Raw genomic sequence first — 18,222 nt, forward strand, 5'->3', positions numbered from 1 at the left:
CTCCTCAGTGTATTAATGAAAGACGTAGGGGGTTTGACAGAAGGACAGAATGGTGGGAGATGATTATATAGTTAGTCAGTATTTGGTTTATTTAAACTACTTTTTTATTTTCCAGTTGAACTTCCACATTTTAGAGAAGCTAACTGACATAAAATGGTGAGGAAACAGAACAGTCATATTACCTGTGATTAGCAGCTAGCTACATGTGCATAGTGTATAAACAACAGATCATATATTATATTACAATATTAGTATTTTCTGTTGGAGACAGACAACAGTGTTGTTTCAATTCTAGTTTGCATCTCAAATGACACCATATTCCCTATATAGTGCACTACTTTGGACCAGAGCTCCATGGGTCTTGTTCAAAAGTAGGGCACTATAAAGGGAAGAGGGTGCCATTTGAGACCCAGTTCTAGCCTCAGTACCAGAGACCCAGTTCTATTCTCAGTACCAGAGACCCAGTTCTACCCTCAGTACCAGAGACCCAGTTCTATTCTCAGTACCAGAGACCCAGTTCTACCCTCAGTACCAGGTAGAAGCATGATGTTTATGGCATCCAGAGTTCTGCATGACACATGAGATTAACTCTTTGAAGATTTGGTTTTCTCTTTTAACAACCAACCTGCTTGCCATTATTTTACAACCTGCCACTGTTTCATTCCATGTAATGATCTGATGTTTTCTCTAGGCCATAATATACTGTTTCCCTCCCGGGGGATTATATTTATTCATGGCAGACAACAGTAGAGAATATCAATCCACTGACATGCCATAATAATATTATTATAACACTGGATTGTGGTTTGCTATCAATCAATATTTAATTGATTGGTGGTTAAGACATTAACATAACCCTGGACTCTAGTTTATACTTTGATAAATCATGTGTTCATTTGATCAGTTAGTTCTCTGGCATCTTACTACTCCTACAGAACTACTCCTACAGAACTACTCCTACAGAACTACTCCTACAGAACAGATTCCAGGTAAAAGGGTCATTCTCTATGGCAACGGCACACCACATAGGAGATCTATCTACTGTTCATGGCGTTAGCATGTATTTATGCTGAACCAATAAGAAACCTGGTAGAAGGAGCTATATGTAACCATCGTCCTGAATACATTCATGTACTCTATCTATTCATGTCAACAGCACTACTCAACACAGTTATGGATTCTTTCAGGTGCATTTAGGAGACACACTATTTATTTTCCTTCCAATATTATCACAAATATTTATGAAATGTAATATGGTATATTATGTTGATATTAATGTTGTTGTTTTAGTCATTGACAGTATAAGCCCTTGATTCTGTTGTTGGCCGGGTGAGTCTATATTTAGGGCTGAAAGGAAGGAGAAATCTTTAGCAGCCATTATACATATGATGCACTGGTTTCATCCCAAATGGCATCCTATTCCCTATATAGTCCCTATGGGCCCTGGTCAAATGTAGTGCGCTACACAGGGAACAGGGTGCCATTTGGGAAGTACACACAGTCATCATTACAAATCCTTGTTGCTTTTCTCTAGTTGGTTATACAGTAGTATGTGGTTTCAGAACAGTCAGGGTACTAATGTATGCACACTGAAACAGATTTCATGACAAGTAACAAGTTTAGTTGGAGCTACTAGGCTATTCACTGTACATTCACATTGCCATCTGGGGGGGGGGGGGGATTGGGGGGGGACTCTGGTATGACTTCTATTTTATCTGTCAGTCTGAAATGTCATCACCATGTTTGTACAGTACAAATAGCAGGAACATATATTTTCTCTCTGGCCTTAGATTAGGTTTGTTTTGATTTGTTGTAGAAATGGAAAAAAACAACCCTGGAACTGTGAATGGGGAGCGTGGAGAAGTCTGTGTATGTTTCGACGTAATCAAAGAGCTCTGGGAATTATTACGTTGTATTACTCTGTAAAAACTCAACCACATTGATATAACTGTACTTCTGTTGAAATTAAAACCTCTATATACTGAACTGTGTTCTAAGGTCAATGTGGACGTTCGACAGGATATCCTTATCCTGTAATGTGATGTAATATCCTGTCTGTGTACTAATCCTTCTGTTCAAATAAGGCAATGTCTTGTTTTCCTGTTTGTTTGCTGCTCCAGTGACTGACTGGGTTGAACCTGGTTCGATGCACTACACAATACTGTGTCGCTGAGCTATCAGCGAGGACACTCCTAATGCAAGCAAGATTCCACAAATGACATTGTTTTTAGCTTGACTAAAGATTACTTGCCAACGGTGAGAAGTGATTTCATAGACGGAGAATACATTTACAGTGGTAGTGGGACACCTAGTGGTTACTCATAGTTTTACACTTACTAAAGGTTTCTCCTGAAGCTCTCTGCACTCATATAACTGTCCAGGAGAGGGCAGTGTTTTCACCATAGTTTCAGAATCCGTCAACCAATTTCCAATGATTACATTTTCCAAACATTTGCTGAATTCAATCACAGAGATTAAGTTAAATAAACATGTTTCTTCTAATAAAACCTCTACAGCTATTCAAAGGCAAACTTGGCATAATTATTATTCACACCTACAATACAAACAGAACAAACTGGACTTTGCAGCCATGATGCACTCAGTAGACAGAAGAGGACGGTATGAAATTGTTGCACATTTTTTGAAAGTTTTGCAGAAATCATCCTCCCTATTGCTTTCTCCTAACATGTGTTTTCAGAACAGTGGAGATGAAGCAGAGGAATCCACTGTTGAGACAGCCATATAGCGTATCCGTTTGTGACATCATCTTCATGCAGAGTTCAGAGGTCAGGAGATAGAGGTCAGGTGAGATGTTTCAGGTAGTTCCTCAGTATCTGGGGAATGTCCAAGCGGTCTACGGACGTCATTTTATTAACCATGGGGAGGTATCTCCGAATCGCAAGCCGTGTCAGTGACATCAGAGTATTGGGACAAACTGGAAATAAAACACAGCAGAGATTCTTGTTAATTCAATGAAATACGAGAAAGTCTCCAATGTTCTCATCATTAACAACCATCAATCAATTAGAGATACAGAACAGACTGAATATGTGAGAGTCAAATATGTAACAAATGTATAACTTATGTGCAACAAACGTAACGAATCTGAAACAACTGTTTAACAAAACTGAAACGACTGTTTAACAAATATGATACAAAAGTGAAACAAGTGTGTGTGATGTTCTCACCTCTCTCCTTGAGCAGCAGCACCACTGCTTCGTTCTGCTTGGTGGTCTTGTCGATAATCAGCGTGGGCAGATACACGTCTGCCCCAAAGTCTATGAGCAGCTGTATGTATTCCACTCCACAGCCATATCTCAGACACATCTCCAGCACCGTCTTGGGCTGCTTGATCCTGGCCAGCATCTTCTCTGACTTACAGTTATAGTTAGGGTTGGCCCCGTGGAGCAGTAGCAGCTTAAAACAGTCCAGGTGTCCATATACAGCGGATATGTACAGGGGTCCCCTGCAGGCTGTGGCGTTGGAGGCCCACTCAGGGACTTTGGGCCAGACGTCGACCTCGGCTCCGAACTGAAGCAGCTCCCTGAGGACCTCCACGTCTCCCTCGCGGGCGGCGGTCAGCACCGGGGAACAGTTGTTGTACGGGCTGCCGTTGGGGTCGGCTCCAGCCTTTAGTAAGACCACAACACAGTCCAGGTGTTTACCACTGACCGCTGTAAACAGAGGGGTCTGGGCCTTCACATCTAGACTGTCCACCTGCAAAACCAATCAATCACCAAACAATAATTAATCAATAGGCTAAATCACATTTATGTCTAAAGCCATTTTTACATCAGCAGCTGTCACAACATGCGTATACAGTAGCATAGAGTAAATGGCTGTTGTTTGAATCAACCTTAACTCTAAAAATGCAGACTGTAAATTAAACCAGGATTTTTTTAGTCCATGTCAGGAGTAGGCGTCTGGGTACGAGAAGCTAGTCCAAAGTACTCTATCACCACATCTGACCTCCGCTCCATGCTCCAGCAGGAGTTCCAGACACCTCAGATGTCCGTGTGCTGCGGCGGTCCGTAGGGGGGTCACAGGGATGCCCCAGCCGCTTCTGCTGTTGATACACCTTCTGTAGCTCTCCTGGGACAACAGCTCAACTAACACCACCACGTCATCACTGCTCACGGCCTGGTTCAGAGCCTGGGGAACAGAGGAGTGTTACACCACCACTTACCACAGACACAGTGTTATTGGGCTGCACTGCTTGGTGGTGTTCCCTACACTCAAAACAAAACAAAACAGAAGCAGGGAGGTACTATCTGAACTTGTTCAATAAAATAAGCTTGTTAACGTTTTCGGTTGGACATCATTTGTAAATGATGTCCTTATGAATACGACCCTGGTTAGGTCACACCCATGTAGACTTGGAAGTCACACCCTTACAATCTTTCCAGTGGGTCTGATGCTGTGCAAGTCTACTGATGCTGTCTCGTGATAGGTTGCTAAGTTACAAAGCACTGCAAGCTCATTGGTTGTACCTGGCCATGCTCATTGTCCTCCTCATCCTCTTCCTTGGGCTGAAGCAGAGAGAAGATCTTGGAGACATCCATTAGACTCATCTTGAGAGGGTTGGTGGGTTTGTTGATACTGTCTAGGACCATACTGTTACTATAGATGTATATGATACTGTCTAGGACCATACTGTTACTACTAACAGTTACAACTCCCCCATCTGAGGAAAGAGAGAGAGAGAGAGAGAGAGAGAGAAGAGAGAGAGGAGAAAGAGAGAGGAGAGAGAGAGGAGAAAGAGAGAGAGAGAGAGGAGAAAGAGAGAGAGAGAGAGAGGAGAAAGAGAGAGAGAGAGAGGGGAGAAAGAGAGAGGAGAGAGAGAGAGAGAGAGAGAGGAGAAAGAGAGAGAGAGAGAAGATCGAGAGAGAGAGAGGAGAAAGAGAGAGAGGAGAGAGAGAGAGGGGGGGGATATAATTAAGTTAATGAATAACCTTTATAGATCCTCGGAGGGAGAATTGGAATCAGACACCGGCATCAGACCAAGACAGGGAGAATACAGACACACAGGCATAGCTAAACTGATTGGGTTTGTACCAGCCAGGGATCATCTGTGCTTCAGGACGGTAATAGATAGACAGGGAATAGATAATAGGCAGGAATAGATAACAGACAGGGAATAGATAGAAACAGAAATAGATATAGATAGGGATAGATAGAGACAGGAAATAGATAGAAACAGCTATAGATAAAGACAGTGAATAGATAGAGACAGGGAATAGATAGAGACAGGAATATATCATAGACAGGAATAGATAGAGACAGGGAATTGATAAGAGACAGGATAGATAACAGAGAGGAATAGATCATAGACAGGACTAGATAGAGAAAGGGAATAGATAGAGACAGGGAATAGATAATATACAGGAATAGACAATAAACAGGAATAGATAATAGACAGCACTAGATAGAGATGGGAATAAATAGAGACAGGAATAGATAATAGATAGAGACGTGAATAGATAATAGACAAGGAATAGATAATAGACAAGGAATAGATAATAGACAGGATTAGATAATAGACAGGAATAGATAGAGACAGGAATAGATAAAGACAGGGAATAGATAATATACAGGAATAGACAAGAATAGATAATAGACAGCACTAGATAGAGATGGGAATAAATATACAGGAATAGCTAGAGACATGAATAGATAATAGACAGGAAAAGATAATAGACAGGAATAGATAGAGACAGGAATAGATAATAGACAGGAATAGATAGAGACAGGGAATAGATATAGACAGGAATTGGTAGAGACAGGAATAGATAGTGACATAAATAGATAGAGATAGACATAGATAGAGACAGGAATAAATAGAGACAGGGAATAGATAGAGACAGGGAATATATAGAGACAGGAATAGATAGAGACTAGAATAGATACAGACAGGGAATATATAGAGACAGGAATAGATAGAGACTAGAATAGATACAGACAGGGAATAGATAATAGAAAGGAATAGACAGAGACAGGGAATAGATAAAGACCAGAATAGATATAGATGGAATAGATAGAGACGGGGAATAGATAGAGACAGGAATAGATAGAGACAGGGAATATATAGAGACAGGAATAGATTGAGACAGGGAATATATAGAGACAGGAATAGATTGAGACAGGGAATAGATAATAGAAAGGAATAGATAGAGACAGGGAATAGATATAGGCAGGAATAGACAGAGACCAGAATGGATAGAGACAAGGAATAGCTAGAGACAGGAATAGATGGAGACCGGAATAGATAGAGATAGGGAATAAATAGAGACAGGGAATAGATAGAGACAGGGAATAGATAAAAGACAGGAATAGATAGAGACTGGAATAAATAGAGACAGGGAATAGATATTGACAGTAATAGATGGAGATGGAAATAAATAGAGACAGGGAATAGATAGAGACAGGGAATATATAATAGAAAGTAATACATAGAGACAGGAAATAGATAGAGACAGGGAATCTATAATAGAAAGTAATACATAGAGACAGGGAATAGATAGAGACAGGGAATCTATAATAGAAAGTAATACATAGAGACAGGGAATAGATAGAGACAGGGAATCTATAATAGAAAGTAATACATAGAGACAGGAAATAGATAGAGACAGGGAATCTATAATAGAAAGTAATACATAGAGACAGGAAATAGATAGAGACAGGGAATCTATAATAGAAAGTAATACATAGAGACAGGAAATAGATAGAGACAGGGAATATATAATAGACAGGAATAGACAATAGATAGGAATAGATAGAGACAGGGAATCTATAATAGAAAGTAATACATAGAGACAGGAAATAGATAGAGACAGGGAATATATAATAGACAGGAATAGACAATAGATAGGAATAGATAGAGACAGGGAATCTATAATAGACAGGAATAGACAATAGATAGGAATAGATAGAGACAGGGAATCTATAATAGAAAGTAATACATAGAGACAGGAAATAGATAGAGACAGGGAATATATAATAGACAGGAATAGACAATAGATAGAAATAGATAGAGACAGGGAATCTATAATAGAAAGTAATACATAGAGACAGGGAATCTATAATAGACAGGAATAGACAATAGATAGAAATAGATAGAGACAGAAATAGATAGGCCACTTAAGTGCTGGGAATGTTTGTGCTACATGCATCTCTCACACACTACATAGAGCCCAGTTCACAGAATAATATATAACATTCAGTTCATTTACTCTCAGACATCTGTAAATGTGTTATTGGAAGCCAAGTGGGATGAGCACTTCTTGAAATAGACATTACTATGCAAGGGTTAAATTAGTGAAATCCACATCCTCACCATATGGGTTTGCACAAGTTTGCAGAGAGGGTATAATGGGGAAATGGATTAAGAAAATGAAATATTTCTAAATATGATCATGGAAAATACGATCAAAAAGAAACAGATTTGGGGATTGTTAAAAACTTCCAACCCAGACAGAATCCCATTCCCCATTTAACTCCTGCTATAGCTACCATAATCCAAAAACCCATAGCCACACAGCAAATGGTGGTTAACAATGCTTTCTACTTACCTCACCTACAGGGTCACCAAACAGGGATTTTTCTGCCAACAATGTTAATCAGGACGTTGGTAGTAAACACTTACCACTCTCTTATAACTCCATGGTCCGTTGGTCACATGGAGGAAGAGGAGACTCCAAGAGGAATGTGTTGCTGTATCCACACAGGGACTGGGGTCTAAGAGCTGAGTGTGTGTGTGTGTTTGTGTGTGTTTGTGTGTGTGTGTGTGTGTGTGTGTGTGTGTGTGTGTGTGTGTGTGTGTGTGTGTGTGTGTGTGTGTGTGTGTGTGTGTGTGTGTGTGTGTGTGTGTGTGTGTGTGTTGGGTTTCGTGTGTGTGTGTGTGCGCACGGGTGTGCATATGTGTTGCTGTCTAACACAGCAGAGCAGAGAGGGGGTCTGGCTGGCTGGGTGCTGCTGGGGGGCTATTTTTAGTCCCACAGATGGACCTATCTAAACTTCCATTCTTGGAGAACTGTGGGGGGTTATAATTAGATGGGTGATAGACTAGTGACACTGACACTCAGGCTGTGAGTTTGGTTGGTGGGCAGGGGCCTTGGTATTCCCTGGTGTTTCACTGTGTCCTGAGTAAAGATTACATGATAAGGCAGCACTTCTAGAACTGATGTTCAGTAGTAGAAATACACCACTAGACTACTGTACCAGCAAACATGTCATTCGATGATGTGTGATCTGAAATCAGATAGGCTTACTTCAGTCTATTTTCATTTTAGCTTGCCATGCTCACCAAAAGTAACTTTAACCCTTTAGGTTTCAAATCTTTTTTTAAAGAGTATAAGTTTGTAGTGAAATCCTTTAAGATAAATGATTTGTGCTGTATTGTGTCTACGTGTAACAGGCCTGTCATCACCTCCATTTCTTTAGTTTACCCTGTGACTGGCAACGATCTTATAGTCTGTGCGCAGCTGTCTGACTGTCAGAGAGGCTGTTGTAGACTATCAGCTGTTCACACAGCCCTGCCCTGCCCGCAGAACCATGATCAAGAAGACCTCTGCATTTGTAGAAGTATGGTGGTCATCTTACATTCTTTTCCAAGATGATCTGCACATTCCAGGCATTTTGGGAAGTGAAGTCTGTTTCCGCCTCTCAAAAACACAGGGAAGGGAAATTATTTGATGTAACCATTGTTTGCTTATAGCTTAGATTACTTTGTCCTTATAACTGAACTGAAAATGTAGCCAATTTCTCAAAGTAGGCCAGCTTTTGTAGTTTAATTATGCCTACCTATAATATACGTTTCTACAATAAAATGTACGCAGGTAATAAAGTATACTATGATATAATATCATAAAGCATCATGATTTACATAAAATATTGTCATATAAAAATATATAAGCAGGCAGATAACAACTGAGCTTAGCCAAAAGTATTTCTAAATATTAACTTTTTCTTTTTTGGAGCCTCTTCATCGACCCCACTCCAGTACGCTAGGTGGCGGTAAATACTCATTGTTAGCAGCACTGCGCTCGCAAGAACAAGATTGTTGCTCTGTTGTAGTTTTGGGTGGGTAGCTAGCTAGCTAAAGCATTTGACATTTTATATAATAGCTAGCTAATTCATCACAAAGTTTGGGGATACATAATTGCGTCAACAAGGTTCGTTTTTTTATGTTACGTGTACGTTGTAGTTGTGTGCATTTTACTATATTCGTTGAGGCCAGACGTTATGGTCTGCTGGCAGCAGTACAGCTAGCTAGTTTAGGTAGCATCAATCCAACTTTCGTCAACTCCTCTCGTTACGTGATTCAGTTGTCCGTCAGTTGATCAGAAAATCCTGAAAATAATATCACATAGTGGCCACAGTGTTTGATATTAAGTCGGTTTGTTCAACCTTTGAAAGTCGAAGTTACTTTGGCAACGTCATAAACAAATGCAGCGCCATGTTGCCGGAAGTTGTGTTCCCTAGACATTGAAGTGGCATTTCCGGCTGAGTGAAAATGGCTTTTTCTTGGCCCTAGGTATGGAGGATAACGAGGCACTAGAGATCTACTGCAGGAGAATGATAACACAGGTCAACAACAAACTAAAGCCAGAAACTGGAGGAGAGACGGGGTGGAGAGAGAGCCAGGAGAAGAGAACAGCCCCCCGAGGGAGGGGGAGGCAGGGGTTGCAGAGTGAGACGTGGAGGAGAATGATCATACAAATACACAGAAAACAGAACACAGAAACTACAGCAGTGAGTGAGAGGAGAGAGAGGCAGAAGGAAAAGATTGTGATGAGACAGAGGGAGAGCGAGGACCTTGCAGGAGAGCCTGTCCCTTTACAGTTAATTTCTGCCCTGAAGATGAAGACTTTCACAGAGGAGATGAGACGGGTGAGACGGACACTTTATCTGGGCAGAGTAACTGTGTATCAGTTCTGGTGGATCTACCTTGGTTTAGCCTCATTGTATCTCTCAGCCGTATCTCTCTATGGGGGTGAGGCTGACTGTCTGCAGCAATTACTGACACACTGTGTGTGTGTGTGTGTGTGTGTGTGTGTGTGTGTGTGTGTGTGTTAATTAACAGGCCATGGACACGGAGCTGCATGACCCATCAGTGTGTGGAGTGTGTGTGCAGCAGCAGGCAGCTTTGTCCCTGAACACCTTCATCAGGAGGAAGACTACTCAACTAGACACTAACACACTGGAGGATAAACTACACACACACCTCTACAACAGGGTACAACACACACACACACCTCTACAACAGGGTACAACACACCTCTACAACAGGGTACAACACAACACACCTCTACAACAGGGTACAACACAACACACCTCTACAACAGGGTATAACTCAACACACCTCTACAACAGGGTACAACACAACACACACACACACACACCTCTGCAACAGGGTACAACACACCTCTACAACAGGGTACAACACAACACACCTCTACAACAGGGTACAACACAACACACCTTTACAACAGGGTACAACATACCTCTACAACAGGGTGAAACACAACACACACAAACACACACCTCTACAACAGGGTACAACACAACACACCTCTACAACAGGGTACAACACAACACACCTTTACAACAGGGTACAACATACCTCTACAACAGGGTGCAACACAACACACACAAACACACACCTCTACAACAGGGTACAACACACCTCTACAACAGGGTACAACACACCTCTACAACAGGGTACAGCACAACACAACACACCTCTACAACAGGGTACAACACAACACACCTCTACAACAGGGTACAACACAACACACCTCTACAACAGGGTACAACACAGGAAGACGGACTGCACATAGAGTACAGGATCTTCAATTGTGGTGTTCCTTTCTGCTTCCGTCTTGTCAATACATTTCCTGCTTTGCTCTATTATTTTAGGTTTCTGTGCCAAAATGGCCGTCTAAACTACTAACTGTCCCAGAAAAAATATAGGGTGTGTAGTGGGGGAAGTAACCTGTGTTCTCATGTGTTGTAGGACGCTGTGTGTCTGTTGGGAGAGTTGCTAAGGGGCCTCCCCAAGCCCTCTGACGCCCCCAGCAGGATCTGGGAACAACTGCAGGCCAGAGGAAGACAGCAACTTGGGGTTACCTTGGAGACAGAACAGGAATCTGGATGTACCCAGACAAGAGAACGTCAATCTGGGGTTACCCTGACGACAATACAATAACTGAGCTCAGTGTACCCTCATGCTGGCCATGTGACTGAGCATAGCAGAAATGGCACCCTTTTCCCTAGTGAACTACTTTTGCGTCGAGACAGCCCTACGTGGAAGTGGATTGCAGACTGTGACTTTCACTGACTGTCATTGATCATGTGTATTATAATGAGATTCATCTTGAAGCATAAAAGGAAATACAATTCCAACTGCAGTACAAAATACATTTATTTTTGTCTTCAAGTTTCACATACAACACTGTTAAAAGCAAATAAGCATCATGGTTTTGTCAGTCCTTGACCGTCCATTATGCCTTCAGTAAACATTAGAACAACTTCCTGGGTTATACACTCCAACAATGAACCCACTTTCATATCATCACAAACCGTTACAGCACAGTCATTATAGTTCAGCCATGGAAAGTGTTCATGCAATGCAAACATGTTAAATACAGAGTAACAAGTAAATGCTGTATGTTTTACATTTGTAATGTTAGAACCAATAGCAACATTAGCTGAAGAACGCTCAACTCCGTTGGCTTATGTCGAGGCGGAGTTGAGTTTTGATAACTGGTTGCGTGAAATGCGAGCAACAACATTGAGTCACCATCAGTTGATTATGTTTGTCCTGTACAACCGCGGTCCTTCCATAGGATGCCGAAATTCATACTTTGAATAAAAACTTTTAGCGAATACAGATCTCGACTTGTTGCTTGTAAACTCGCTGTTTATTATCTATGCATAGTCACTTTACCACTGCCTACATGTACAAATTACCTCAACTAACCTGTACCCCCGCACATTGACTCGGTACATTGAAAATTCTAGCCCTTTGGCTGCTGCCATAGAAGTGCCCATCCATGAAGGCTCAAGGTCATTGGCCACAGATAAAATGGCTTTAAATCACGTTATATGTACAGTAGCTTTGATTGGACTGATCATGTCAACATCATACTTTCCCAATTTTAGCTAGCAGTCATCATCATGAGTCAAGTCGACAGTCTACTGGCAAATCCTCTTTAATCCTTGTCATAGGAAGAGAAATAATGAAGAGAAATGATAGATAAAACATATCGGTGCTCATTGGCCATTGGACATAAACATTAAGTTGGAAATCGCTAATTCAACGGGTGGTTTGGAAGGAATCAGTGGCAGTGGCTGTGTGGACAAGGCACTCCTGGCCTCTGATAGTCTGCACTTGGGTAAGATGTTAGTATCCCATGTGCCTCACCCTAATAATTTACCCCTCTTAATTTCGCCTACTGTTCTGACTGTTCTACTGTAGCCTATAACCTGTTTTAGAGAAATATTTTAAGAGCTTTCATTGTCTGCTTATATGCCTACCTTTATTCATCCTATGCTTCTGACTTGGTGTACAGGGAGAACACTTTAAGAACGGCCCATGTTCTGAATTCTGTCGCGTACATTTCAAAAGTGCTAAACAAATAGTTATATTGACTAACGTTACGTCCGTCCTAGCTCGCTCATTGTCTTAATGAAAATTGCAGATTGCCTCTTATCTGCTTGTCGTCGCCTTCTGCCATAGTTTGTACATCTCAATTGTCTGTAGAAACCACATTTGTTTAAGCAAGTCAGCCATATCAGATATGTTTTTTTAAAAGGCAGTAAATGAGGCTGAATGAACTGTTTTGCTGCCAGACAAGGCTCTGCTGATAGCCAGGGGTAGCAGTGGTAAGATATTGGGACTGCTGTTATGTTTGCGGGCACCGTTTGTCACCGTTATAGTGCAATTCATGTATTGTTTAGTGTTGCGTAATGTTGTGCATATGCTTTTCTGGCATGCGTTCCACTTTTCTTTTCCCCCACCAAGATTTACACGCTAAAATCACCATTGGAAACCTGGCACCATACCTACGGTGAAGCGTGGTGGTGGCAGCATCATGCTGTGGGGATGTTTTTCAGCAGCAGGGACTGGGAGACTAGTCAGGATCAAGGGAAAGATGAATGGAGCAAAGTACAGAGAGATCTTTGATGAAAACCTGCTCCAGAGCGCTCAGGACCTCAGACTGGGGCGAAGGTTCACCTTCCAACAGAACAACGACCCTAAGCACACAGCCAAGACAATGAGGGATTGGCTTCAGTACAAGTTGCCCTGCCAAAACCCGGACTGAAAATAGCTGTGCAGCGACGTTCCCCATCCAACCTGACAGAGCTTGAGAAGATCTGCAGAGAAGATTGGGAGAAATTCCTCAAATACAGGTGTACCAAGCTTGTAGCGTCATACCCAAGAAGAATCGAGGCCGTAATCACTGCCAAAGGTGCTTCAACAAAGTACTGAGTAAAGAGTCTGAATACTAATGTAAATGTGATATTTCAGTTTTTCTATTTTCTTTAAAATTAGCTAACATTTTTCAAAAACCTTTTTGCTTTGTCATTATGGGATATTTTGTATAGATTGATGAGGGGGAAAATCAATTTAAGCAATTTTAGAATGAGTCTGTAATTTAACAAAATCTGGAAAAAGTGAAGGGGACTGAATACTTTATGAATGCACTGTAAGGTTAGCAATTACATTTTAACACTCAGCACTGATTTAAAAAGAAAACACATAGGATAATGAAGATGATACTAAATGTAGGTTCCATGGCATGGAGAAGGTTATAAAGATGTGTATTACTGAATTCCAGCGATGAAATGTATCAGTATGAGGTGGTAGTAGGAGAGTGTGAGGCTCGTCAGGCTTCATCTTGGGTTTCTTGCGGGAGAGACTCTTGACCTTACACAGTGGACAGATAGGAGCGTTATGATGGATCTGTTGGTGGCATGACAGACAGGCCTTGGCTACATTTACATTTCTGTCATTTAGCAGACGCTCTGCAATAAGTGCATTCATTTTAAAATGGCTTGGTGAGACAACCACTTCAGTCTTAATTACACTTTTCCCCAATAAAGTAGTGATCAGCAAAGTCAGTGTCCTAGGAAAATACACGTGTAGGGCATATTTTTACATATAATGGAGTAATGTGACATATAAGCGAACAAATGAAGGTTTAGTTTAAAGTAATGTACTTTTTTCTTTTAAGATCCTTTTCATGATCTAATCCCACTCCAGTTCGATAGGTGGCGGTAAGGAATGATTGTTGACAGCGCTGAACTCGCTGGGAAAATGGTTCTATTCTAGTTATTCGTGTGTAAACATTTGAGTTGCTAACAGTCTTTCTAATCGCTTAGCTGGCTAATTATTCACACAGTTTGTAGATACACAATTGGAACAACATTTTATTTCTTGCACGTTTTAAGGTTAGATTTGTATTTGCACGTCGTAGTTTTTGTTGCACTTTACTACACCGATATTCGTTTAGGCTTGCTAGCTTTTTGTTCTGCTATTGTAGCTAGCCAGTTTAGCTACTATAGATAGTTAACGGCAATCCGATTCTCGTCATCTCTTCTCATTACGTGATTGTTGTCCTTCAATAGATCAGAAAATCCTGAAGATAATATATCATAGTGTCCACTTTCTTTGATATTAGTTCGGTTTGGTCAACCTTTGAAAACCTGAAGTTACGTTAGCCATTCTTGCCTGCTTCACAGTCAGCGGTCGCCGGTACGATTCATTTTGTTTTCGTTTTGTTTACTTCTAGCTAGCTATCATCAATTCGTAATGATTCGTGATAGCGTATAGTTAGGTTAAAGGCGGCATAATTCGCAATCCCGTTTATTTCTGTCGTCACATTTGAATCAATCTGAATTTGGTATTGTTTTTTTTTGTTAACAGGTTTTGAGCCCATTATGGACCTTCACAAGATAATCCACGATACCCTGCAGGAGTTCATCCAGACATGCATTCCCGAAGCAGACCTGAGTTCCCTGGATGATGTGTTGCTTCCCTACATCACTGGAGTCCTGGAGGATCTGGGATCTCAGGAGAGCGTGGAGGAGAACTTTGACGTGGAGGTCTTTGTAGAAATGCTGGAGGCCTACATTCCTGGCTTTGCTGAAATTGACAGTGTTAACGTTTGTGATATGATGTTCAGCCTGGCTTCTAAACTAGCCACAGCCCGGAGTTCAGAAAATAGTGTGCCAAAGGCTAGAATGGAGGTCCCACTGACAGTAGGCGCTACCTCCACTGGGTCTCCTGTGAGAGAGATGCACTGCCTTACTACACAGACTGAGGGGGCCACCGCCAAGGTGCCATTCTCTGAGTGGGAGGCCCAAGAGCCGCTCCTTCTGGAGATGTTCCCCAAGTGCAGACTATCAGAGGCCAGGAGTGCCTTGTCCATTGCTAAAGGTGACATGGAGGAGGCTGTCCGCCTCATCATCGAAGGAGACATCCAGCTCAGCCACACACCTCTAAACGTAAACCATGGGAAGATGGCTTCCCCTCAGGCAGAGCAGAAGATGAAAGAGAGCATCCTGGAGAAGTACATGCTAGTGGACAGGGAGGAAGATAAGAAAACACACAGGCCTGTTGCACCTAAAGATGCCCCTAAAAAACTGGTGCGTTACCACAGCAACCAGGTGGTGACCACAAAAGGGGAGCGGTACCAACTGGTGAAGAAAGAGGAGACGGAGGAGGTGAAGAAGACCTACGTCAGCATCAAACCCGCACGCAAATACAGGTTCCATTGATGACTGACTGGCACTCTGCGGAACACCCGCCATTGACTTTGTTGTTTACATCCTTTCTCAATGCCTTGTTTTTTTGTTTGCTTGGTTATGGAATATGTTTGTTTTTGGTATGTATAAGTGTCTGATTTGAAAAATGTGTGGCCATCGTCTTGCTTGGAATATAATTTCTCCTTTGCAGTGATTCTCTGGCATCGTTGTTTTGTTCTCTAGGTGGGTCGTGATGTGCTCTGGTAGTGGGCTGGCCATGTGTATAAGACTTGTGGAACCGCTACATTTGATTCTCTTATGTCCAAACTGTACTGTTTTCTTCCATTTCAGCAGGTCTGACATGGTACAGATTTTTTGGGGTCAGATATTATTTTTATGGGTATTTTTTCTGGCAGGGGGAAATGATTTGGGGTCTGTTTCAAAACACTATTTTCAGTGCTCTATCACAATACCTTATTCCTCATATAAGGGTAAGTTTAGTCCATTGAGCCTGTGCACCCATTTCTTTTATAAAATAAAAATATCCGTTTTTTTTACTAAAATAAGTTATTAGCGACCTTGTAAACATGCGGCGCCATGTTGGCGGAAGTTGTTCCTTAGACTGGAAGTGGTTTTTCCCGCAGCATGAAAAGGGCCTGGAGAGCTACTTCTGGAGAATGATAACACAGGTCAACAATCAGCTGAACCCAGAAACTGCAGGATAGGGAAATGAGAGAGGGGGAAAGACCAGCCCTCCAAGGGAGGGGGAGGCAGAAGTTGCAGAGTGAGACATGGAGGAGGATGGTCATACAAGTACACAGAACACAGAAACTACAGCAGCGAGTGAGAGGAGAGGCAGGAGGAGAGGGGGGGAAAGAGCAGCCCTCCGAGGGAGGGGGAGGTAGGGGTTGCAGAGTGAGACGTGGAGGAGGATGGTCATACAAGTACACAGAGAACAACCAAGAGAGGAGAGGGGAAGCCCCCAATCCTAAAGGACAGAGGGAGAGACAGGAGAAAGGGCTGCAGAGGGGTAGGCAGCAGAGGCAGTGAGTGTCTGGACCCTGCAAGGAAAGGATCAACCCTGCTGCCCAGACTGGGACCCAGCTGGTCCCCTTACAGCTCATTGCTGCCCAAAATGGGACCCAGCTGGTCCTACTACAGCTCATCTCAGCCCTGAAGCCCCAGACTGAGACCCAGCTGGTCCCCCTACAGCTCATCTCAGCCCTGAAGCCCCAGACAGGGACCCAGCTGGACCCCCTACAGCTCATCTCTGCGCTGAAGCCCCAGACTCTGACCCAGCTGGTCCCCCTACAGCTCATCTCAGCCCTGAAGCCCCAGACTGGGACCCAGCTGGTCCCCCTACAGCTCATCTCTGCGCTGAAGCCCCAGACTCTGACCCAGCTGGTCCCCCTACAGCTCATCTCTGCCCTGAAGCCCCAGACATTCACAGAGAAGATGAGATGGGTAAAATAATATTTCTCTTCACATAACGTCTATATCTTTTGAGCTGCATGTGGCTGTGTCATTTACTGACACACTCTGTGTGTGTGTGTGTGTGTGTGTGTGTGTGTGTGTGTGTGTGTGTGTGTGTGTGTGTGTGTGTGTGTGTGTGTGTGTGTGTGTGTGAATTAACAGGCCATGGACACGGAGCTGCATGACCCATCTGTGTGGAGTGTGTGTGCAGCAGCAGGCAGCTTTGTCCCTGAACACCTTCATCAGGAGGAAGACTACTCAACTAGACACTAACACACTGGAGGATAAACTACACACACACCTCTGCAACGGTACAACACACACCTCTGCAACAGGTACAACACACACCTCTGCAACAGGTACAACACACACCTCTGCAACAGAACACAACACACCTCTGCAACAGAACACAACACACCTCTGCAACAGAACACAACACACCTCTGCAACAGAACACAACACACCTCTGCAACAGGTACAACACACACCTCTGCAACAGGTACAACACACACCTCTGCAACAGGTACAACACACACCTCTGCAACAGGGTACAACACACACCTCTGCAACAGGGTACAACACACACCTCTGCAACAGGTACAACACACACCTCTGCAACAGGTACAACACACACCTCTGCAACAGGGTACAACACACACCTCTGCAACAGGTACAACACACACCTCTGCAACAGGGTACAACACACACCTCTGCAACAGGGTACAACACACACAGTACTTTAGACTGCTCACTGTATCTGTGTTCTCTGTTTAGGTCCTGTAGCTGCTGCCATGTTATTATAGTTCTGTCCTTATGTTCCTGGTCACTTAAAAGGCCCTCTGAATGGCAAACAGTCCCAAGAACAACAAGTCTTATGAGAACAGAATATTAATCAGTGTTCTCATGTGTTGTAGGACGCTCCTCTCACCGCCACCTCTAAACCCATTGGAGGAGGTACCTGTATCTTTCTCATCCAATGGGTTTTCATGAGACGGGGAA

At 42.7% G+C, this 18,222-nt stretch overlaps 3 protein-coding genes across 5 annotated transcripts; 2 read left to right on the forward strand and 1 right to left on the reverse strand.

The window, feature by feature from the left end:
• LOC115167943 (ankyrin repeat and SOCS box protein 12) lies at positions 1-7,779 on the reverse strand. Its single transcript, XM_029722705.1, has 5 exons — positions 7,643-7,779; positions 4,491-4,684; positions 3,970-4,152; positions 3,189-3,717; positions 1-2,935 (listed from the first exon to the last, which is right to left on the reverse strand). The coding sequence occupies exons 2-5, from the start codon at positions 4,650-4,652 to the stop codon at positions 2,802-2,804; spliced, it is 1,008 nt and encodes a 335-aa protein (XP_029578565.1). The 5' UTR covers positions 4,653-4,684; positions 7,643-7,779; the 3' UTR covers positions 1-2,801.
• A 1,212-nt stretch (positions 7,780-8,991) lies between these two features.
• Positions 8,992-11,890, forward strand: LOC115167971 (uncharacterized). Of its 3 annotated transcripts, none has more exons than XM_029722791.1 (4): positions 8,992-9,078; positions 9,533-9,888; positions 10,082-10,234; positions 11,015-11,890. In XM_029722791.1, exons 2-4 carry the CDS (start codon positions 9,535-9,537, stop codon positions 11,204-11,206), a joined length of 699 nt encoding a protein of 232 aa, XP_029578651.1. In that variant the 5' UTR covers positions 8,992-9,078; positions 9,533-9,534; the 3' UTR covers positions 11,207-11,890. The 3 variants fall into 3 exon arrangements, with proteins under 3 accessions (XP_029578651.1, XP_029578643.1, XP_029578633.1); XM_029722783.1 differs by having other exon boundaries at positions 9,015-9,170; XM_029722773.1 differs by having other exon boundaries at positions 9,015-9,888.
• Positions 11,891-14,334: 2,444 nt separating this feature from the next.
• On the forward strand, positions 14,335-15,965 carry cuedc2 (CUE domain containing 2). Its single transcript, XM_029722719.1, has 2 exons — positions 14,335-14,758; positions 14,930-15,965. The coding sequence occupies exon 2, from the start codon at positions 14,944-14,946 to the stop codon at positions 15,781-15,783; it is 840 nt and encodes a 279-aa protein (XP_029578579.1). The 5' UTR covers positions 14,335-14,758; positions 14,930-14,943; the 3' UTR covers positions 15,784-15,965.
• The last annotated feature ends 2,257 nt before the right edge of the window (positions 15,966-18,222 follow it).

Source organism: Salmo trutta, chromosome 3 (assembly GCF_901001165.1).
Source record: "Salmo trutta chromosome 3, fSalTru1.1, whole genome shotgun sequence".
In the NCBI taxonomy this organism is placed as follows: Eukaryota; Metazoa; Chordata; class Actinopteri; order Salmoniformes; family Salmonidae; genus Salmo; species Salmo trutta.

Excerpts from the sequence above, each read along its gene's own strand:
- cuedc2 (XM_029722719.1), top strand. The coding sequence starts at position 14,944 with ATGGACCTTCACAAGATAATCCACGATACCCTGCAGGAGTTCATCCAG.
- LOC115167971 (XM_029722791.1), top strand. The coding sequence starts at position 9,535 with ATGGAGGATAACGAGGCACTAGAGATCTACTGCAGGAGAATGATAACA. Across the intron at positions 9,889-10,081 it reads TCACAGAGGAGATGAGACGG|GCCATGGACACGGAGCTGCA; the intron begins GTGAGACGGACA and ends GTTAATTAACAG. Across the intron at positions 10,235-11,014 it reads ACACACACCTCTACAACAGG|GACGCTGTGTGTCTGTTGGG; the intron begins GTACAACACACA and ends CATGTGTTGTAG.
- LOC115167943 (XM_029722705.1), bottom strand. The coding sequence starts at position 4,652 with ATGGTCCTAGACAGTATCATATACATCTATAGTAACAGTATGGTCCTA. Across the intron at positions 4,153-4,490 it reads AGGACAATGAGCATGGCCAG|GCTCTGAACCAGGCCGTGAG; the intron begins GTACAACCAATG and ends TCTGTTCCCCAG. Across the intron at positions 3,718-3,969 it reads TGCTGGAGCATGGAGCGGAG|GTGGACAGTCTAGATGTGAA; the intron begins GTCAGATGTGGT and ends TTGGTTTTGCAG.